This window comes from Dipodomys spectabilis, unplaced genomic scaffold (genome assembly GCF_019054845.1).
Source record: "Dipodomys spectabilis isolate Male_0828 unplaced genomic scaffold, ASM1905484v1 ptg000096l, whole genome shotgun sequence".
Taxonomy (NCBI): Eukaryota; Metazoa; Chordata; class Mammalia; order Rodentia; family Heteromyidae; genus Dipodomys; species Dipodomys spectabilis.
The window spans coordinates 27,612,113-27,629,701 of NW_024870773.1; the positions used below are offsets into that span (position 1 = coordinate 27,612,113).

The window sequence follows — 17,589 nt, forward strand, 5'->3', positions numbered from 1 at the left end:
GGAGCTACAGATACCTTGTGACTCGCTAGGCCAACGAGAATGCAAGCTGAGGATACACAACCATCTGTGCCAAGGAGCTCAGCATCACGGGAACAACCAGGGAGCCTTCGGAGAAGACCAGACAAGCGGGGACAGGGAGTCACTCCCAGAGTCCCGGACGGTTCATGAAAAGGCTCCGGAGCTCCTCGCATGGAAGAATGCCCATCTAGCTAAACAGGTGTTAGTATGAGGAAGGAGAGGAACCCACAGGGCCAGGGGCTGGCACAGTGGTTCAGTGCCTGGGATGGGGAGTCAAATGGACCTGGACAGCCTCATTCTGCCCATTGGCCACCAACAGTGACTCCCACCTTGACAGACAGCGGGCTGATCGATCCCAGCCTGTCTCTAGCTAGGACAGGAGCAAGGGTCTGACTTGAGACTCGCAGTCCTCCCTCGCTGATCCCTGGGTCTACAGGATTTGGTTCTGCGCATGTGGACTCTAACTGACTATACCAGGGCATTCCCAGAAGAGGATTGCACTCACCTAACTCCTTTGAACTTAGGGTTCAACAAGTCCTATAGCAGAAAGCTGACTTCTATCTTGTGGGGGGGGGGGGGGGGGGGGGGAGAACGCCAAAGGGAGACAGATGGAGAGAGGAAGGGTGGGGGAATGCAGTCATTATAGTCAACATATTTACATGAAAACAGAAGCAGGTACATTGAAGGGACCGGTAGGGGAGGGGGAGATGGAGGAGAGTGATGGAATGATTCGGATGCCCTGGACTTGTAAACTGGCAGGTGGAATTGAAACCTCTTTGAACAACTGCTTAAGGAGACTTTTAAAAACATGCAGCCTGTCTCTAGTTGAGACAAAGCCACAGTTTGACGGTCCTCAGACTTTGCAGGCAAAAAGAGGTGCCTATTAACAAGTCTTCCATAGCCTTGTCAGTCATACAGCAGCAGGCATTGTCACTAGTCACTTCTCACCTTCACAACACAGAGATGGATGGTATAATTAATCTACCAAGCATCAGACAGTCCACAAATGCAAGGCACTGGTCTTATTCATGACTATATTATGTGCCTAGACCAGGATGCTAAGCAGTACTTAGTGAATGGATGGATGAAATTTCAGACACAAGCACAAGCTTAAAGAGGTTCAGGAAAGTAGCCCAGGCTGGCCAGCATGGGGCAAAATAAGACTGAATACAGACCTAAACACCAAATCCAGCCTCAAACTCATCTAATACATATAGAGCTATAGACAGATTCGTTCTCTTAATACATCTCCTAGTTCATGTGGGTTGTTCTACACACGTCATACGTTTTGATATGCTGTCAAAAACAGATTTTCATGAAACTTTAATATGTAATCATCTTGTTCAAATTTTATATCTGTCTTGTACCCAAGTCACTCTCTCAAATGGTATTACTTTACTTTTTATACTTTATTTTTATTTATTTTGTATCTTCCACATCAGCCAAGAAGTCCAGAACAAAATTACCTAGCAATAGCAGATTAAATGTCTTATTTATTTATTAGTGTTAATGTTACCAAGATCAGTTTATGCATTTTAAATGTGTGGCATTGGTTATTGATTCAGTGTTGCTATTCTTTTCATTGGGAAAATTAATCATCAATGCTTCAGTTAATTAACAGGCATTAAAACCAGGTGCCATGGCTCACGCCTGTAATTCCAGCCACTCAGGAGGTGGAAGAGACCTGAAGGATCACAGTTCAAAGTCAGCTGGGGTAGAAAAATCTTGCAAGGTTCCATCTTCAATTTACCAGAAAATACCAACTAGCTAGGCATGGTTCAAGTGGTAGAACACTAGCTGTGAGCAAGCCTAGCACAGTGTACAAGGCCTTGAGTTCAAGCCTTACTCCAACCCTGATACACACACAGAAAAAGAAAACAATACAATGGGTATCAAGTCTTATTTCAGATTTTCTCCTATACTTATTACATGATAACCACTTTCATCTTTGACCTATATATGTGATATAGCACAGAAATGAAAATTATATTGTTAAACCATAACTGAAGTCATGCCTACACCCTTCCCAACTTCTCTCCTGCACCTTAAATTGAATCATTACATCAATACTCATGACTGAAATGAACAGTGTGTTTGTGTTTGTGTGTGTGTGTGTGTGTGTGTGTGTGTCTGTCTGTCTGTCTGCCTGTGTGATGGATTTTGTATTAAGACAGGTCTCTTACTCAAAAGAGATTTATATGCCAGGATTTATCTTCTTTTTTAAAACAAATGATCATCAATTATATTATGCTTCCAGATATTGAACTATAATGTAATCACTAAAATTATGCTAATGAAAAATTAAATGACAAGGAAATGCTCATGCTGTGATTAAATGTAAACAAAACCAAGAGATAAGTTTGGTCCTGTAAGACCTCAATTATGTCAGAAATTTAAAACAGGAAAAAAAAGTTGAAATATTTCCAAGTTTTAAAGCTTCTCTTATTCATATGATTAAAACATTTTTTCTTCTATACCTTCCAAATCTTATAAAATAAAGTCAGTAGTTTTAAGCATTAATAAAGTATGTAAGTAAATGAAGTAAAACTTTTATGTATCTTAGGTACACAATGTCAAAACACAGCATTTAAAAAATACATAATATACATCTATGTATGTTACTTTTAAAAATATTGGGAAGAGGGGCAGAGTCATAGAGGGGGCATGATTTATTGAAATATATTTTTCAAATGCCCCTCTTTACAAATAATGTATACTAATAAAAAAAGTTCATGTGTGCATGTGTACGTGCGTGTGTGTGCGTGTGTGTGTGTGTGTGTGTGTGTGTGTGTTATAGAGAAGGAGAAACTGCCTGAGGAGCCCAATGGATCACTAACGAAAGAAGGAGATGAGGTATAAAATGAAAGAGAAGGAAAGGGTGTGAATGGGTAGAACTGACATTAGAGCTCACAGACAATATTTTATCTTGTGTTTAAGAAAGAAATTTGGGTTCTTTGATAAATGAATAACTTAAAGCCAGAAAAGCAAAACACTTCTTATGTGACTCTAAAACTTCTCTCTTCTTAAAATGGCCCAATCCAAAGTAAGTTATTAAAAATAACACTCACATAATCATAAAGCAGAAAACAACCACAGTCTAAGTTAAACTACATCTTGTAAATGAGAGGACTCAGTAGAGCCCAGAAACATGAAGAAGCTCATCTATCAGAGCTCAGGAACAGCATTGTTGAACAGCTATGCCCCACAAAGCCCCACACAGGCCCCCTGACCACGTGAAGGACGCCCTGTGTCCACTCACCATGCCACTGTAGGAGTGGCGGAGCAATATGGCGTGTCCATAGAGGAGGGTCCGATGGCCACCACCCTGAGCTGTCTGCATGGACAAAATCAGAAAGAAGACAAAAGTCCAGATGAGCAACCTTGGTATCACACAGTCTGGAAGAAAGTTTAACAGGAAAGAATAAAGTAAAAAAACTATCCCAAAAGCAAACAGTCATGCAAAGGCTTCTGGAACTGGAGCACAATTCTGAATGAAGTCTCCACTGTGCGCTCGTGTTCCATCTGGCTCTCAGATGTACCAGAGCTTCTAACAATTTACGTACAATAATCTCCGTGAAGCAGGAGACCTGGTCACCCCGCCTTGAAGTACCTAGCTGAACTCCTGACATACAAGAAGCACAAAAATAAACATGGAGTCAGTGGTTGAGTCTTCCTAAGATCTGAAGTGAATCTCACCACCTCCAAGCCTCAGACCTTTTTATTCTTCCCAGCCGTTTATTGGTGCAAAGTCAACATGCTGGACAGAGCCAGCCGAGTGCTGTCCAGATGGCCACGTGACCCTGGATGGCTCACTTGTGATTGGGTCTAACCCACAAGTCTGGGGCGGGGGCGGGGGGAACAGATGAGGCTTTGCAGAGTCCCAGCACCTCATTAGTCAGCACCAAGAAGAGCCCGGTTCTCTCTCACAAGCAGAGGCATCTGCCTGCAGCTATGCTGCTCAGCTAGGCCTTTGTATGTGTAAAACTCTAAGACCAAATTAGGACTGAAAGGTTAAAAAACAATACAATTCAGCATCTTTTTCTGATGAAATGGCCCAAATGATGAGTGTATGCACTTAATCAGATGTATACTTTCCAAGATCTTCCAGTGTAGGTGGGAAAATCAGCCATTGGCTCCTGGCCTTCCCATTAAAAGAAAAACCAGAGCCTAATTAATTATTTTTGGCCCTTGACACTTTGGATTTAAGTGACCTGCACTTATCTACCTGTACGGATTTTTATGTGAACAGAGCTAAAGAAACCACTTTGGACGTTCTCAAAAGGAAATTAACACTGCATTGTTTGGAGGACTGAGAGAAGGATAAGATGATAAAAAGGAAAATAGCAAATGGAAATTTAAAAGAGAAAAACTGATGTTTCTTTTCAAACCCAATTTCATCATTTATTAAGACTTGCAAAGAATGAACATGGATCAATGCTTACCTGCTATTGACAATACCAGCACAAGAAAAAAAACCAAACCGGGGTCATGATACATCTAATTTAATGCACAATTTCCTCTCCTTACCATCTGATAACAGCTAGTATTATATACAAGTTTGGAAGATATTCCATGGCTTTGTCCATATGTGGCTTCAAAGAAATACTTCTGCCATTGAGCCAAACTGCCCAATCCCTTCTGGTTAGGGAAGAGGTACTGGAGATTCCCAGATTGCACTGGGTGCAGACTTTTGTAAAGGTGGGGATGGGGGACTTCATGAGGAACCAAGGATCAGCAAGAGCACTCTGGTGTGCAGACAGGATTTGCACCAACATTGCTCCAAGCTCCTATCATTGAGAAGGACATCCTTCGGTTCATAAATCAAATGCAGCAATTCTTGGCTAACGATAAATAAATATCTTTCTCTACTGTTTCTTAAGGAAAAGCTTAAGCAAAAGATAAATGACGTTTCCTAGCTACTCAAGAGGCTGAGGTCTGAGGATCTAGTTCAAAGTCAGCCCAGGCAACAAATCCAAGAGACTTATCTCTCTCCTCTTAATTCCTCTCCTCTCAATGAAAGATTCCAGGATCAAATTATTTTCACTTCTAGAACAACTCTAAAAGTTGAAAACTACTAGTGTAGTTTATTGGTTCCTTTCCTTGTATACCTTGTATAGGTTCCTTTACATTTATGCTAGAGTACAGAGCCATGAAATAGCTCACATCACCCCAGGGTGAGTGTGCTAACAGATGGTCATGCAAAAAGATTCTTTTAATGGGAGAAATTCCTAATGCTAGCTAAATACACTAAATATATTACAACATGACCTCAAAGTGGCAAATGTTGGAAAGTCTACACATGATTAATTATATTTTAAAGATTTAGTCTTTTTTTAAATTTTAAAGTGTGAAAAAGGCAGGAATGCAAAAAATAAAGCTAAATACGTGTAGTTGTAATGTACAAAGCACTATGTATATGTGTATGTATATATATATAAAGGGGGGGGGGAAAAGGGAGGGAGAGAGGGAGGTGATCCAATGTCTTACCTTCATCATGAATTTCTGTAGGGACACAAGGAAAAGAGAGAAAATATTAAATATGAATCATTTCAAGGCTTTGTTTAAACAATCTATTACTTATCAATACTCCATCTTCCCCAATGGAGCCATGTCAAACAGTAAGCATTCAAAGAGGTCCCCGTGTTGCTGTAACAACACTCAGTACTAACTCTACATGCCACAGGAATGCCGGAGCAAGCAACACTGTTCCAGAATGTTTTCCCATTAGCTCCATCATTGGTGACCGCATGCCGCCCCACTGCAGTGCGTGACTCCTGTTAGGACTTCTCCAAGCATGGAGAAGGAGACGATCTTAACATCACCCCGAAAATGCATCATGAGCGAAAGCTCCTTCATGTCCCCCTCTGTTTCTGAAGGCTGCAAGACAGAGCCATCCCAGTGTGTTTAATAAGGCCCAACAATGCGCTGCTCAGCTTTCATGCAAAGTGAAAATTCCTTAGACTCTGCAGACTGTGCCGGGCAAACTCCAAAGAAAACTCAGAAAGGAGTTTCTCTTTTCCCCTTAAAGTCACATGGTCTCTTCTCATGAATGCAAACAGCCCCACTTTTTCTTCTACAAAGCACTATGGCCTGGCACTGGTGGCTCATTCCTGTAATCCTAGCTACCTGAGAGACTGAGATCTGAGAATCAAGATTCAAAGCCAGACCAGGCAGAAAAAATATCCCATGACTCTTCTCTCCAATTAACCACCAAAAAGTCAGCAGTGGTGGTATGGTTCAAGTGGTAAAGCCCCAGCCTCGAGTGAAACAGTGAAGAGCTCAGGCCCTGAGTACAAGCCCTAGGACTTGTGCCCCAGGGTACATATGCACACACGCACATACACACAGATGCACACATTATATACATCCATCTTTTCTCTTTTCTCCCTAGATCTCCTCAAGCTTTCTGGCTCTATTCCAAAGAGAAGTCCACAGATGACAAAATACCTAATGAGAAGAAAACAACATTGCATTTTCAAAACTTAGAGCTGAGGTGAGTTGACTGGCGCATGGCTGAACCCCGGAGTGTAGAGATGTATATTGGCATAATGTTCAAACATGACTGAATCTCCATACCATGAAAGCATTTCATAGAATGTCCCATGATAGTAGTTGTTTGTGAAAATGTGCCAACACCCAAAATAAATGTATGTCTTAACGATTACAGTATCTTTCTAGAGAGCTGAATAAGAGACACCATTCGCTGCAGCAGGTCTCTCATGTGAACAGTTACACAGTCCATTTCGTTCTTTCAGTAGCCCCACCCATGATCTGAAATTTCAGGCTTCTATGTTGGAAACCAATGTGACAGGTGAAAAAGTGGATGGAGACAGAGTCAATGGAAAAAAAAACAGTTCATTACTGTGAGCCCAAGACTCAGAGATAGTCTCCTTCAAAGTGTGAAGAGCAGCATTTGATAAGTCAGTGGGCTTAGGTTTAAGCAAATACAAACATTCCATAAACAGACCTTGATGAAGGGAGGGAAAGAGGCTGAAGGGAGGAGGGGAGGAAGGAGGGGGCAGGGAGAGGGAGGAGAGGGAGAAGGAAAGGGGAGAGGAGAAGGAAGAGCCGAGAGAAAGGAGGGAAGAAAAACATGGAGATTCATCTCTTAGGGAACTATCTAGACTTGTGTTATAAAGCCCATACAGAAGCCCATTTCACTGTCATACACATGTAATTTCCATCTATATTTAAGTGTGACAAGGATTTTCGAGTCTTCAGCCGAGGTTATTGAATGCTCCTTGGTACCCCAGGATGAAGGACTGAAAGAAATGTAAACAAGCTCAGAAGATGCAAAGAGCCAAGTGGGCTCTGCGGTTTGGGGTCCCTTCCTGCTCAGGCCTGAAAGGCAGCTGGGATGGGAACAAAATTCCCCCAAACCCTGCACCAAAAAACTGGATCACAGTCACCTCTCCCACCACCAAGAAGCCCTGCATGTGAGCCTGGGCCTGCCAAAACACAACCCCAGGGTCACCCGCTGAGGTCAAACATAAATTACTAAATAAAAATTAATTATTAATAAATCGTGCCCTAATTACATCTCACATCTTAGCATTAAAAATAAAAGACGGGGTCCCAAGACCAGGTGGCTACTGAATGAAAGCAAATGGAGTTGCCAGTCCAGCCCAGTGGGTCTCTCCTGACTCCTCCTTTGAAGTCGCAAAGCCCAGGGATATGAAGTGACACCACGAGAGGATAGATTTAAATTGCTGGTACTCTTGGGGAAAATGTGAAGTAGAGATATCTGTCGAGGTGAGATTTTCATTTCCTCCCCTTTTCGTCCCTCTCCCTCCCTCCCTGCCTCCCTGCCTCCCTGCCTCCCCCTCTCTCCCCTCTCTCTCTCTCTCTCTCTCTCTCCAGGTCTTTCCTTTGTTAATCTTGCTCTTTTTTTCTCCCTGGATAGAGAAACCGAGGCTAAGGAAGAGTTCTGATGTCTGAGGAAGGGGGCCTGCCCCTCAGCCTCAGCTCATGGCTGCCCTGCCTCGCAGGATGCAGGTTCATCTGCCCATGGAAGACAACAGGAACCAAGGGCAAGCCCGCCTCCTCCTAGAGCACATGGCAAGGCTAAGCAGTAGAATTCCAAAATTAAATACTTATCCTTTTTTTTGGCAAAAGATATAGAGAATTAATAATAAAAGCCTTCCTGTTGGCTGGAAGCACATCATAATTTTTACAACTTCATCCAGTTATATAAAACTATAAGGCTCTGGAAAAGGGGAGTATTCTAACAGAACCAGAAACATGTAAGATTCTAAATGGAGATCTGAAAACCATTTTTTCATTACCCCAGAGCAGTTAGTTCAAATGCTAATAGTAGAAGCCACAGTAGGAAGCAAAATAAAAGATTAGAGGCAACAGCAAACATGCATTTTTTTAAAACCACAATTGCTTTGTAAATACATGGAAACACATACCCATTTTTCCACATCAACTTGCTGTGGAAAGAAAAAGCCAAAATAAATTTTTTTTAAGTATAGAAAACACCAAGCAATGTTTCAATGTCATTCATATCAACTGAAATGTGATCCAAAGCTACTTCACTTCTAAAAGATTACAAACAGTATTTAAATGCTTAATTATCAACGTTTAATATCACCAAACAAAAACTCTCAATTAATTTCAGTAATTAAAGCTTCAAAAGGCATCAAGCTAGACATGCAACAAATATGCAAAATAATCATAACCCAAAATATTTAAGCAGGGCTCCTGATCTTACCACCACTAAGAAAAAGCTCTCTGTGGTTAGAAAGATCAATTTGGAGACACGTAATATCAAATTACAACTTCCCTCACAACATTTAAAGTTAAAGTCTCTTACCTCGTTCTATCAAGCATTACATAAATTTTCACAATATAGACCAAAAAAGCATGCACTGTCAAATAATTTTGAACATAAATGAGGATCAAATCAATTTTAAAGAGACTTTTGTAAAAAAAACATAAAAAAGAAAGAAAACAAAAGTGACTATATCTACAGTATAAACAGACTAAAATCATATGTCCACAAAGACCACCTTCTATAGTGACAGATGGATAAGACAGATAAACTCAAACACAGAGGAGACACTCAGTCTCAGTGGAGTTTCTATAACTCACCCCCTTCTCCAGAATGAAAGATGAGTGCCCTGTGGAAATGAGGCACTCCAGACTGAGTGTAAGTTAACTTGTTGCATTTTTCCCTTAGGGGGAAATCTTGAGGGTTATCCATAAAAATTTCCACCCCTTAATAAGCAAGTTTTAGAAAGCCAGGTGCACAAAAATGCAAAACAGAATGATGATTTTAATGCCATAAATATTAAAAATATCAACCTAAATATATAAGTGGTATTTTCTGAGGCCCTTGTAAAGTCAATGGGTTACTTAAAACACAATGTGTTAGCTTCCTTGGAAATCTATTTAGTCTCCAAAAAATAGATATTCTAAACCTACATCCTTTTTGTATCTTAAAAACAAACTATTATTATTTAGAAAGGAATTGTTTGCTGAAAGGAAAGGCTTAGATTCCATGATACATGTTCAAGTTGTGAAGTTCAACATTTGAAACATTAATCCAATCAGATGATGAGTCCATCCTTTTGTGTTCTGGGGTGAAATGGAGCCACACAGGTCGCCTGAGATAATACAGCTACCGTGTACTTTTCTCTCTTTAAAACAAAAATCAAATTCTTACACTTATCATGTTGTAAGAAAAAAATAATTCAATAAAACGTAAAAATGATTTCCTCTCTATATTTATTAGAAAAAAATGCATCATATATGGGTGATAGCAATGATGATCAAAAATACATTATGGCATTACATTTCCCTTCTAAAGTGAGACATTTCCACCTGCATGAATGAACACATACACACACACACACACACAGAGCACATCAATAAAGACAAGCATGGTGGAATGTGCCAGAAAAAAAGATTTTGTAATCAAGAGACATAATTAACAGTCATCAGCCCTAAGTGAAGCTCTTTGGTGATGTATAGTATGAAGAAGAAACAGGTCTTTAGTCTGGAGAGAATTATAATTCTGGAAAGCATTAGTAGTAATAACAGGGCAGACTCTGCTCCATTTCCAGGAAGGCTTATTAATGATAACAAATATATGGGTGAGTGGTTAGCTACACGCAGGACAAGACAAAAGGTCCACAGCCCAAAGTACAATAAAGCTGCAACCAATCTGTGATGCAGAGCGATTTCATGACACATCTCTTATTAACATTAACAATAGCCATTTAATTAAATCTCTGCAAACAGTGTGGGGCAGAATGATCTCAATGGAGGAAATGAAGGAGGACAACATAAAATTCACAAAAATCTTGACTCATTTCAGAACCTAAACCATCACCCAATCCACAAAATAAATAAGACACATGAACACTTTTTTCAAATAACTTTATTATCCAACTATAGTAAAGAAATATATTGATTCTACTATTTGAGAAGAGATACATGTTTCCATATTTGTAGGAAACTACATCAAATGTTGTATCATATTAACACTACCAAGAAGGATGATCTTTTTCTACAAATCAAAGCAAAAGCTGCTCTTAAGGGCAATAATCATTTTAATGCCCACTTGATTTGTCAGGGTTAACAGATCAATTTTAAAAAGTAATTCTAAGTGATTCCATTGTATGAAAGGCAGGTAATTTATATAACATCCTTATTTTCCATTCACATTTTAATTACATATTTGGGGCATACAGAAACAAACCATTCTCTAACTTAAAAAAATTGTTAGTGCTTGTTTCAAATTGTTCAGCTTTGTCATTTGCCTGTCTGAGATGCAGAATTCTATTACAATGACAGGTAGAGGTCAAGTAGCTGGCATGGTCCTGGCTAGCCCCACCCCCCATCGGATGCTTACACCCACGGATAGTGATCTACATTATTTCTCTTATATGTCTTATTTTTCCTACATGCCCACTTGGTGACAGAGATGATCTGTCTTTCCATGCTTATGTCCTGGGGTCACCTCGGCATCTCAGTGTGGCATTCAGTGGCCATTATTGAGTAAAACAAGGTTTACTGGTACCGACACACTGGGACAGTTAATTTGATAGCTATTAAGTGACTAAAGGTGGGGTAGCATATACAGAATGGATACACCAGCATCAAGTCCTGGGCAGGATGAAGTAGGATGGTATGAGACTTCATCATGTTATTCACCATAGACTGCACTTGAGATTTATGAATTATTTCTTCCTGGGATTTTTTCATGTACATTTTTTTCAGACTGTGATTGATGATCATGGGAAATCAAAACATTTTAGGTAAAGCTTCAGATAAGACAACTGTACTTAGTGGCAGGCTTTGAGGGTTTACACGCATACTTTGTGTGTCATCTTACTGTTGGTCCTCAGCAAGGAAACAGTGACACAAAGTTCACAACAACCAAGGCACACCATGAGTCCATGGTGGAGTGGGAATTTGAACTCGGGATTCTGACTTAATGGTCAATCAATCCAAGGTATGTCATGCCTTTCTCTTTAACTGTTTAATCTTTACTTAATTTGGGATTCCCTTTTCCCTTTATGACAGATGCTATCCTATGCTAGCACCTAGAAGATATTGATAACAAAAGAACTTGAGTAAATGATACAATTCACCTAGAGATTCTAACATAATCAAATATTATTCGGTGTGTAGCGTGCTTTTGGACACCGAGCGGTATGTTTTTGTAGATGTATTCTAAGTATGTGACAACTCTAAGACATGTGTCGTGAGTTCAAAGTTTTTCAGTTGTAGTATAAGAATAGCAATGGGAAGACTTAAAGTACGACTGTGACCCATTATTACCCTGCCATTAAATTTCACAGTAATACAACAGAGAAAAGTCCAAAATGAAATACTATCCCGTGAGTCATCCTGACCACACATGTTGTTTGGTATTAAGATGGCAGGGTGGGGAAGGGACTGCAGGTCTTGCAGATTCTGTACTCTGTTCCAAAATATCATGAAATCGTGTGAAATTTTTAGGTGAAATTATTATTTGGAAGGACTACAGTTGTTGTTGTTTCCTGAATGTAACAGATACTAAATAAAGAGCAGAACCAGACCCAGATCTAAGAAGCTGCTGTCCTTGCATCCTCCCAAAAGATAGTTATTATTTTATGCCTGCTGGTTTGATTTGGTTTATTGATTTTTTTTTTGTAAAGAAGAACATTTTATCTTCTGTGTTTGGCTTCCTTAGCGGGCTGTAAGTTTGTAAGATTCATCACACTGCATTGCACAATGAAAGGAAATTCATTCTGATGCTTCCGAGATCCAATTTTATGAAGATAGCACAGGCAGCAGATTTGTTCATTGGTTGGTAAGTGTTGGGGCTGCCACTGATGTGGGGGCTAGGATGAAGAATTCGGTAATCAACCATCTTGTCTGCCTTTTTGGTGAGTACATCTTCTATTAGGTATGTAATTCTAGGAGCGAAATTATGAGGTCACAGATTCATGAATGCTTGTCTACCATAGATTCTGCCAAATGGTTTCTCAAAGGGGTCCCTAAACGTAGGCTCTTGTCAGCAGTGAATGTGTTTCACTGGCCTTCCATCTTTCCTGGGATCTGGTGTCACGGGCGGTGTTGATTTCCGCTGTGCTGGTGGGTGTGGAGGAGTGTTGAGCACTGTTTGAATCCACCCTCCTCTCAGGCCTGCCAGGAAGAAACTCCTTCTCATGTGCTTTTGGACACCCAAATACCCAGCCTTAGAAAGCATTTGTTCCAGTCTTGTGTGGGAATGCTTTGTGCTTTTCAGGTATGAGGTACTCGGTCACATACACACACACAACGTCAACTCTCAGCATGGCTTTGCCTCTTCAACTCTCCTACTGGTAATCGTAATGGCAACTCTAGAATTCTCAGTTTTTTTGATTGGAGTATTGGCAGGGGGTGGGGAGGTTGGCCAGGAAACAATATTCCTATATTGTTTTTTAGGAAATTCATTATTCTTTCCTGTTACCTGAGAACACTCCAACACACACGGTATGAATTTTTAGTGTAGGAAGACCTGACATTGGACCCAGCACCAATTCTAAGATAACCCCTTTTCCCAACTAAACTGCCAGTTACAAATTTGCCAAGTGGATCTAACAAGGAACTCTACTGGATCTCAAGCTATTTTCCCATCTACGTGGCTAAAGCCAACCTGTCTTGATTATTGTAACATTAAAACAAACATTGACATCCAGCAGTCGAAGACGTTCTCTTTGCTCTTTTCCTCAAGGCTGAGTTTGCTTGTGGTAGGCTTCATTTCCTGTAACGGTGAGAACCAGCTTTCTCAGTTTTCAAGGACACAGAAAGAAAGCCCACTTGGATCTCAACTGAAATGCACTGATTTCCAACTGATCTGCACAGTGATTTGAAAACAGAGTCCTCTGTACTGAAGAGCCTCTGGGAATAAAAAGGGGATTCCTTCTGTTTGGGCATCATTTTGGTTTCTTCCTCTATGTGCTGTAGTTTTCTGTGAAAGGGGTTTGCCCATCTTTCGTTAGCATTCTTCCTAGGTCTATCATGTTTTATCATACTAATGTCAGAGGACCCAGTTATAATTTTTATTCTGCAACTGCTTCTTGCTAGTAGATAAAAAAAATCTAACTGAATAATTTACATTGAACAGTAGCTTTTCCAGCTCACATTTTAATTCTAAAAGTGCTAAAAGCAAAGAACACATGCACAGAGAGACTATGTGATGGAGAAGGTCTGGAGGAAGCTTCCATTTCATGGAGGGACCTTCCATCTCTAACTTACTACAATGAACAGATGTGTGATTGTGTTTAAATGTCCATATGATAGCTATTTACTTTTTCCTGTTTCCCATTCTGATGGTAGTAAGATACAATAATTAGATTTGTGAATACATGAAATGGTTTTTGGATCCTAGCTCGACTGTAATATGCTATTCATTGGAGAGATTGATGGTTTTAATTTGCTAATATTTTGTGGTATATTTCTCCATCTATTTCCCTGGTATGCATTGGATTCCAAACAAATTAAAGCAACTTTTTTTATGGGGGGAGATAGAAGTTTCCTTCACCAGACGAAAGTCACGTGTATGACTAAGTAGAACTCTTGGTGTCTCATGACTAGTGAAATAAGTAGTCCAATGCCAATTGACATTAAATGACATCCACATCAGACACTTTTTATTAATACACTAGCATTTAGTTAGGTCAATTGAATTTCAATAAATAATGAGTTTATCCCTTCAAAGTAGAAAGGAAAAGGACTGCTATGTATAGAGAACCTGCTGTCTTCATGCTATTTATCTTCAAACCTCACTTTTCTCCTTGAATTCTCAGTCAGTCCCAATAGCTAGCAGGGAATTTTATACGCTTTCTTTCTTTACCATCCTATGCATGTTTTCAAGTGACAGAATTAAGATTCGCTGAACCTCAAACCTCTGACAAATTTTCTAAGTGCTCCCAGGAATAATTAAACCTGGAAAATGCAAAGTAGTAATTATAACACATAGACATAGCAGTCATGTAAGGAAGTTGTGATTAATCAACACACTTCCCTGAACACTGAATGGCGTTTGTATTCCAAACTGCAGGATGCTGCAAAGGTCTTTCTGCGATGAGGTTGAGAACAAAACTTGCCATAAAGGTAATTCATAAAGCAAATAAAATCATAAAAAATGAGTCCAGTTATCCGCAGACATATTCTTTAGCCCACGGTCTGGCTTTATTCTGCTTGTACCAACCAGGCAGAATTCTCCCATCTTTCAGATCAGGCAAGACACAAAGATGATGTAGTCAGTAATTCTACCCTAACTCGAGTATGACAAAAGCTCCCCAAAAGGTTGACAATTTTTATCCAAAAGATTTTTTTCTCTGAAAATTTAAATGAGGCGACAGAGGACTAAGATCTGCTGCTTTCTAAATTATTTCATCTTTTTCCCTTTCATGTGATTTAAATGTTCTCTGAATGTGTCCAAAACCGTGGGGAAATAAATACAGTCATTCTGCAAAATGACAGCGTCCCACATTTAGCCCTATGTATAGTACCCTATGCCCAAGAGACCTAAGCAAGAAGAGACACATGGGGGTGGCTTCACAGGCCATGGGGGACCTCACAAACCCCAAAGAGAATAGAAATAATGGCGGTTTCTTCGCCGTAACCCCCTCATAGTGTTTGCATCCTCAAGATCCTCAAGGCCCCATGGGCAGACACTAAAACAAACAAGACTTGGCCACTGACTGTAGAAAAGAAGGTAAAATGGGACTGGGCATGGAGGGTGAAACCTGTACCAGCTACTTTGAAGATGGAGATTGGGAGGATCACAGATCACTTCCAGCTAGGCAAGAAAGAAAAAAAATAAAGAAAACTCTCATCTTAGCAAAACAAGATGAACCTAGGGGAATACATGTGTGCCCTTGGCTACATGAGCATAGAAGAGAAGATTATGGTCCATTGCTGGCCCAGGCAAAAAGATGAGATCCTATCTTAAAAAATAATTAAAGCAAAAAATGGCTGGGAGCATGGGTAAGGTGGTGGAATGTCTGCCTAGCAAGTACAAAGCTCTGAGTTCAAACCTCAGTAAGCCCAAAAGCTAAATGGCCTTCAGTAGTGTGTGTGTGTGTGTGTGTATGCACGTGTGTATATGTGTGTGTGTGTGTGTTGCACATGTACACTATATACAGATACATGCACATACATATATATCTGATATAGGTATATTAGATCTATATCTCTACCTTATCATACATCTTTTCTTTTAAACAGAAAATTCCTTTAGAGGGATTATTTCAAAATCATTTTGGCACCATGAAAATGGGAGTTATTTTTTCTAAGAGTTACAATCAGTAACTCTTTGGGAAACCAGAGTTCATAACTCAGATAATAATTTTCCTGTTCCACTTTGAGTATCCTTTTTGGTTATCAATAACTCATGGTTTTGCTTTGTCACAAGTGATGTTAAGAACTTCTTGCTAAGTTCCTTCACCTTGATGAAGATCATGCATTTATTTATTCACAAATCCAAGAAGATGAACAAATGGCCCTTAACCACACCAAGCATAATGGCTCTAAGTAGAAAGCTGGCTGTGGTCATCAAATACAAGTATAGATAGCACAGAAGCAAAAGCATTCAACTGACTGAATCACAAAAGGAATTCATGAAGGTTTACTAGATAAACGCCAAGAAATTCGCGTATGCAAGAGTAGGAAATCAGTTGATGCACAGGGTTCATTTGTAAAGAAAGGAAGAATTTCATTGCGTGTAAAATCAGTTCTTCCTTTGATAACACACTTCATCCCAGGAAAAGATTTCCACCTCACCTCAGAAGAAAATGATTCGCACCTTTTTTTTTTTTTTTTGGTACCATATTGTAAGTAACTAAAGCTGCATGTGTCACCATCATTTTGTTGCTTCAAATACACGAGAGTGTCATGAAATACGACTTGCTATAAAGCACCTCAGAACACAGTTGCATGGTGAGCAGCATCTGAAAATTAAATGCAGGTCACTGGCACACAGCTGGCATAGCGCAGCTCATCGGAGCCGCCGGTCTCGCTGTGAGCGCACAGAGACACAGATATGCCCATGGAAAGCCCCTGCCCTACGGCGCAGACGGCAGACGGCAGCACAAGATGAGACGCACTGACACACACCACGCTGACGATGGATTCTGTTTTTTTTTAAGTCTGCCGGCTGAAGCAGAAGATGAAACCTAAGGGAATCACAGGCAAACGTCCTGTAACAAATAAATACAAGGTTCCCTGCGTCCATGCAAGCCTGCACCGCAATTCTACAGAAACTGGTACTTGCCCCTTCCGATTTCTCCATGGTGTTGGCCAGCATCTCTTGCAGGGCCCGCACGGACAGGGACTGGTCCAGGACAAAGGTGCAGATGGACAGGTCTGGGGGGACATTCTGTGTGGAGAGAGGAAAGGGAAAGCCATGAGTGTGTGGTCCTCAGCTGCCATCGGTGGATAGCGTGCTCACCCCAGTGCCCAGCACACTAAAAGCTTTATCCCTGACCCCTGTGCCCAGCAACAGTAAAAAGCATCACTAACATCATGTGGAGTCTCATGGACTTTCCTGCCTGGGCTGGCTTCGAACCATGATCCTCAGATCTCAGCCTCCTGAGTATCCAGGATTCCAGGCACGAGCCACCAGTGGCCAGCATGTGTTTCTTTTGCCTAGCTATTCTGGGCTACAGAATCTCTGATACCTCCGTACTATTTAAGGTAAACTAGTAAAGGTTTTCCTTAGCCTAGATGTGTATTTCCACAGATAACCTTGAACTGGTTATTCTCAGAGAACACGCAACGCCATGCCTTTGTTCTGTTTTCTCAACCCAGGACTGAATCACCTGAAAGGAAAAGGTCTCATTCATGAATCGGTGCCAACCAAACAGTGTCAACCCCCAGGGACTCCCAACTCCAGGCACAACAGCAGACCAGGCACAGAACATGCCATTAGCACCTGTGCGTAACATAGTCCAACTCAGAAGCATCTGCAAGTATCATCTTTCCCTTGATTTTCATTATTCTTAAACTCAAGTCTCATTCCTGAAAACATTGACTTCCGGGCTTCCATAGGAAAGCCTCAACTATGAGTATACTCCCAAACCCTAA

General features: G+C 40.5%; 1 protein-coding gene across 1 annotated transcript in view; it reads right to left on the minus strand.

Moving 5' to 3' along the window:
* The window catches only part of Ryr2 (ryanodine receptor 2), a 413,538-nt gene that overhangs the window by 250,440 nt on the left and 145,509 nt on the right, over positions 1 to 17,589 (minus strand). Inside the window, exons 3-5 of the mRNA XM_042686202.1 lie at positions 16,778 to 16,882; positions 5,506 to 5,520; positions 3,278 to 3,352 (exon numbers count right to left, since the gene is read on the minus strand). Of these exons, the coding sequence (XP_042542136.1) occupies positions 3,278 to 3,352; positions 5,506 to 5,520; positions 16,778 to 16,882 (195 nt within the window). The remainder of the gene's footprint in view (positions 1 to 3,277; positions 3,353 to 5,505; positions 5,521 to 16,777; positions 16,883 to 17,589) is intronic.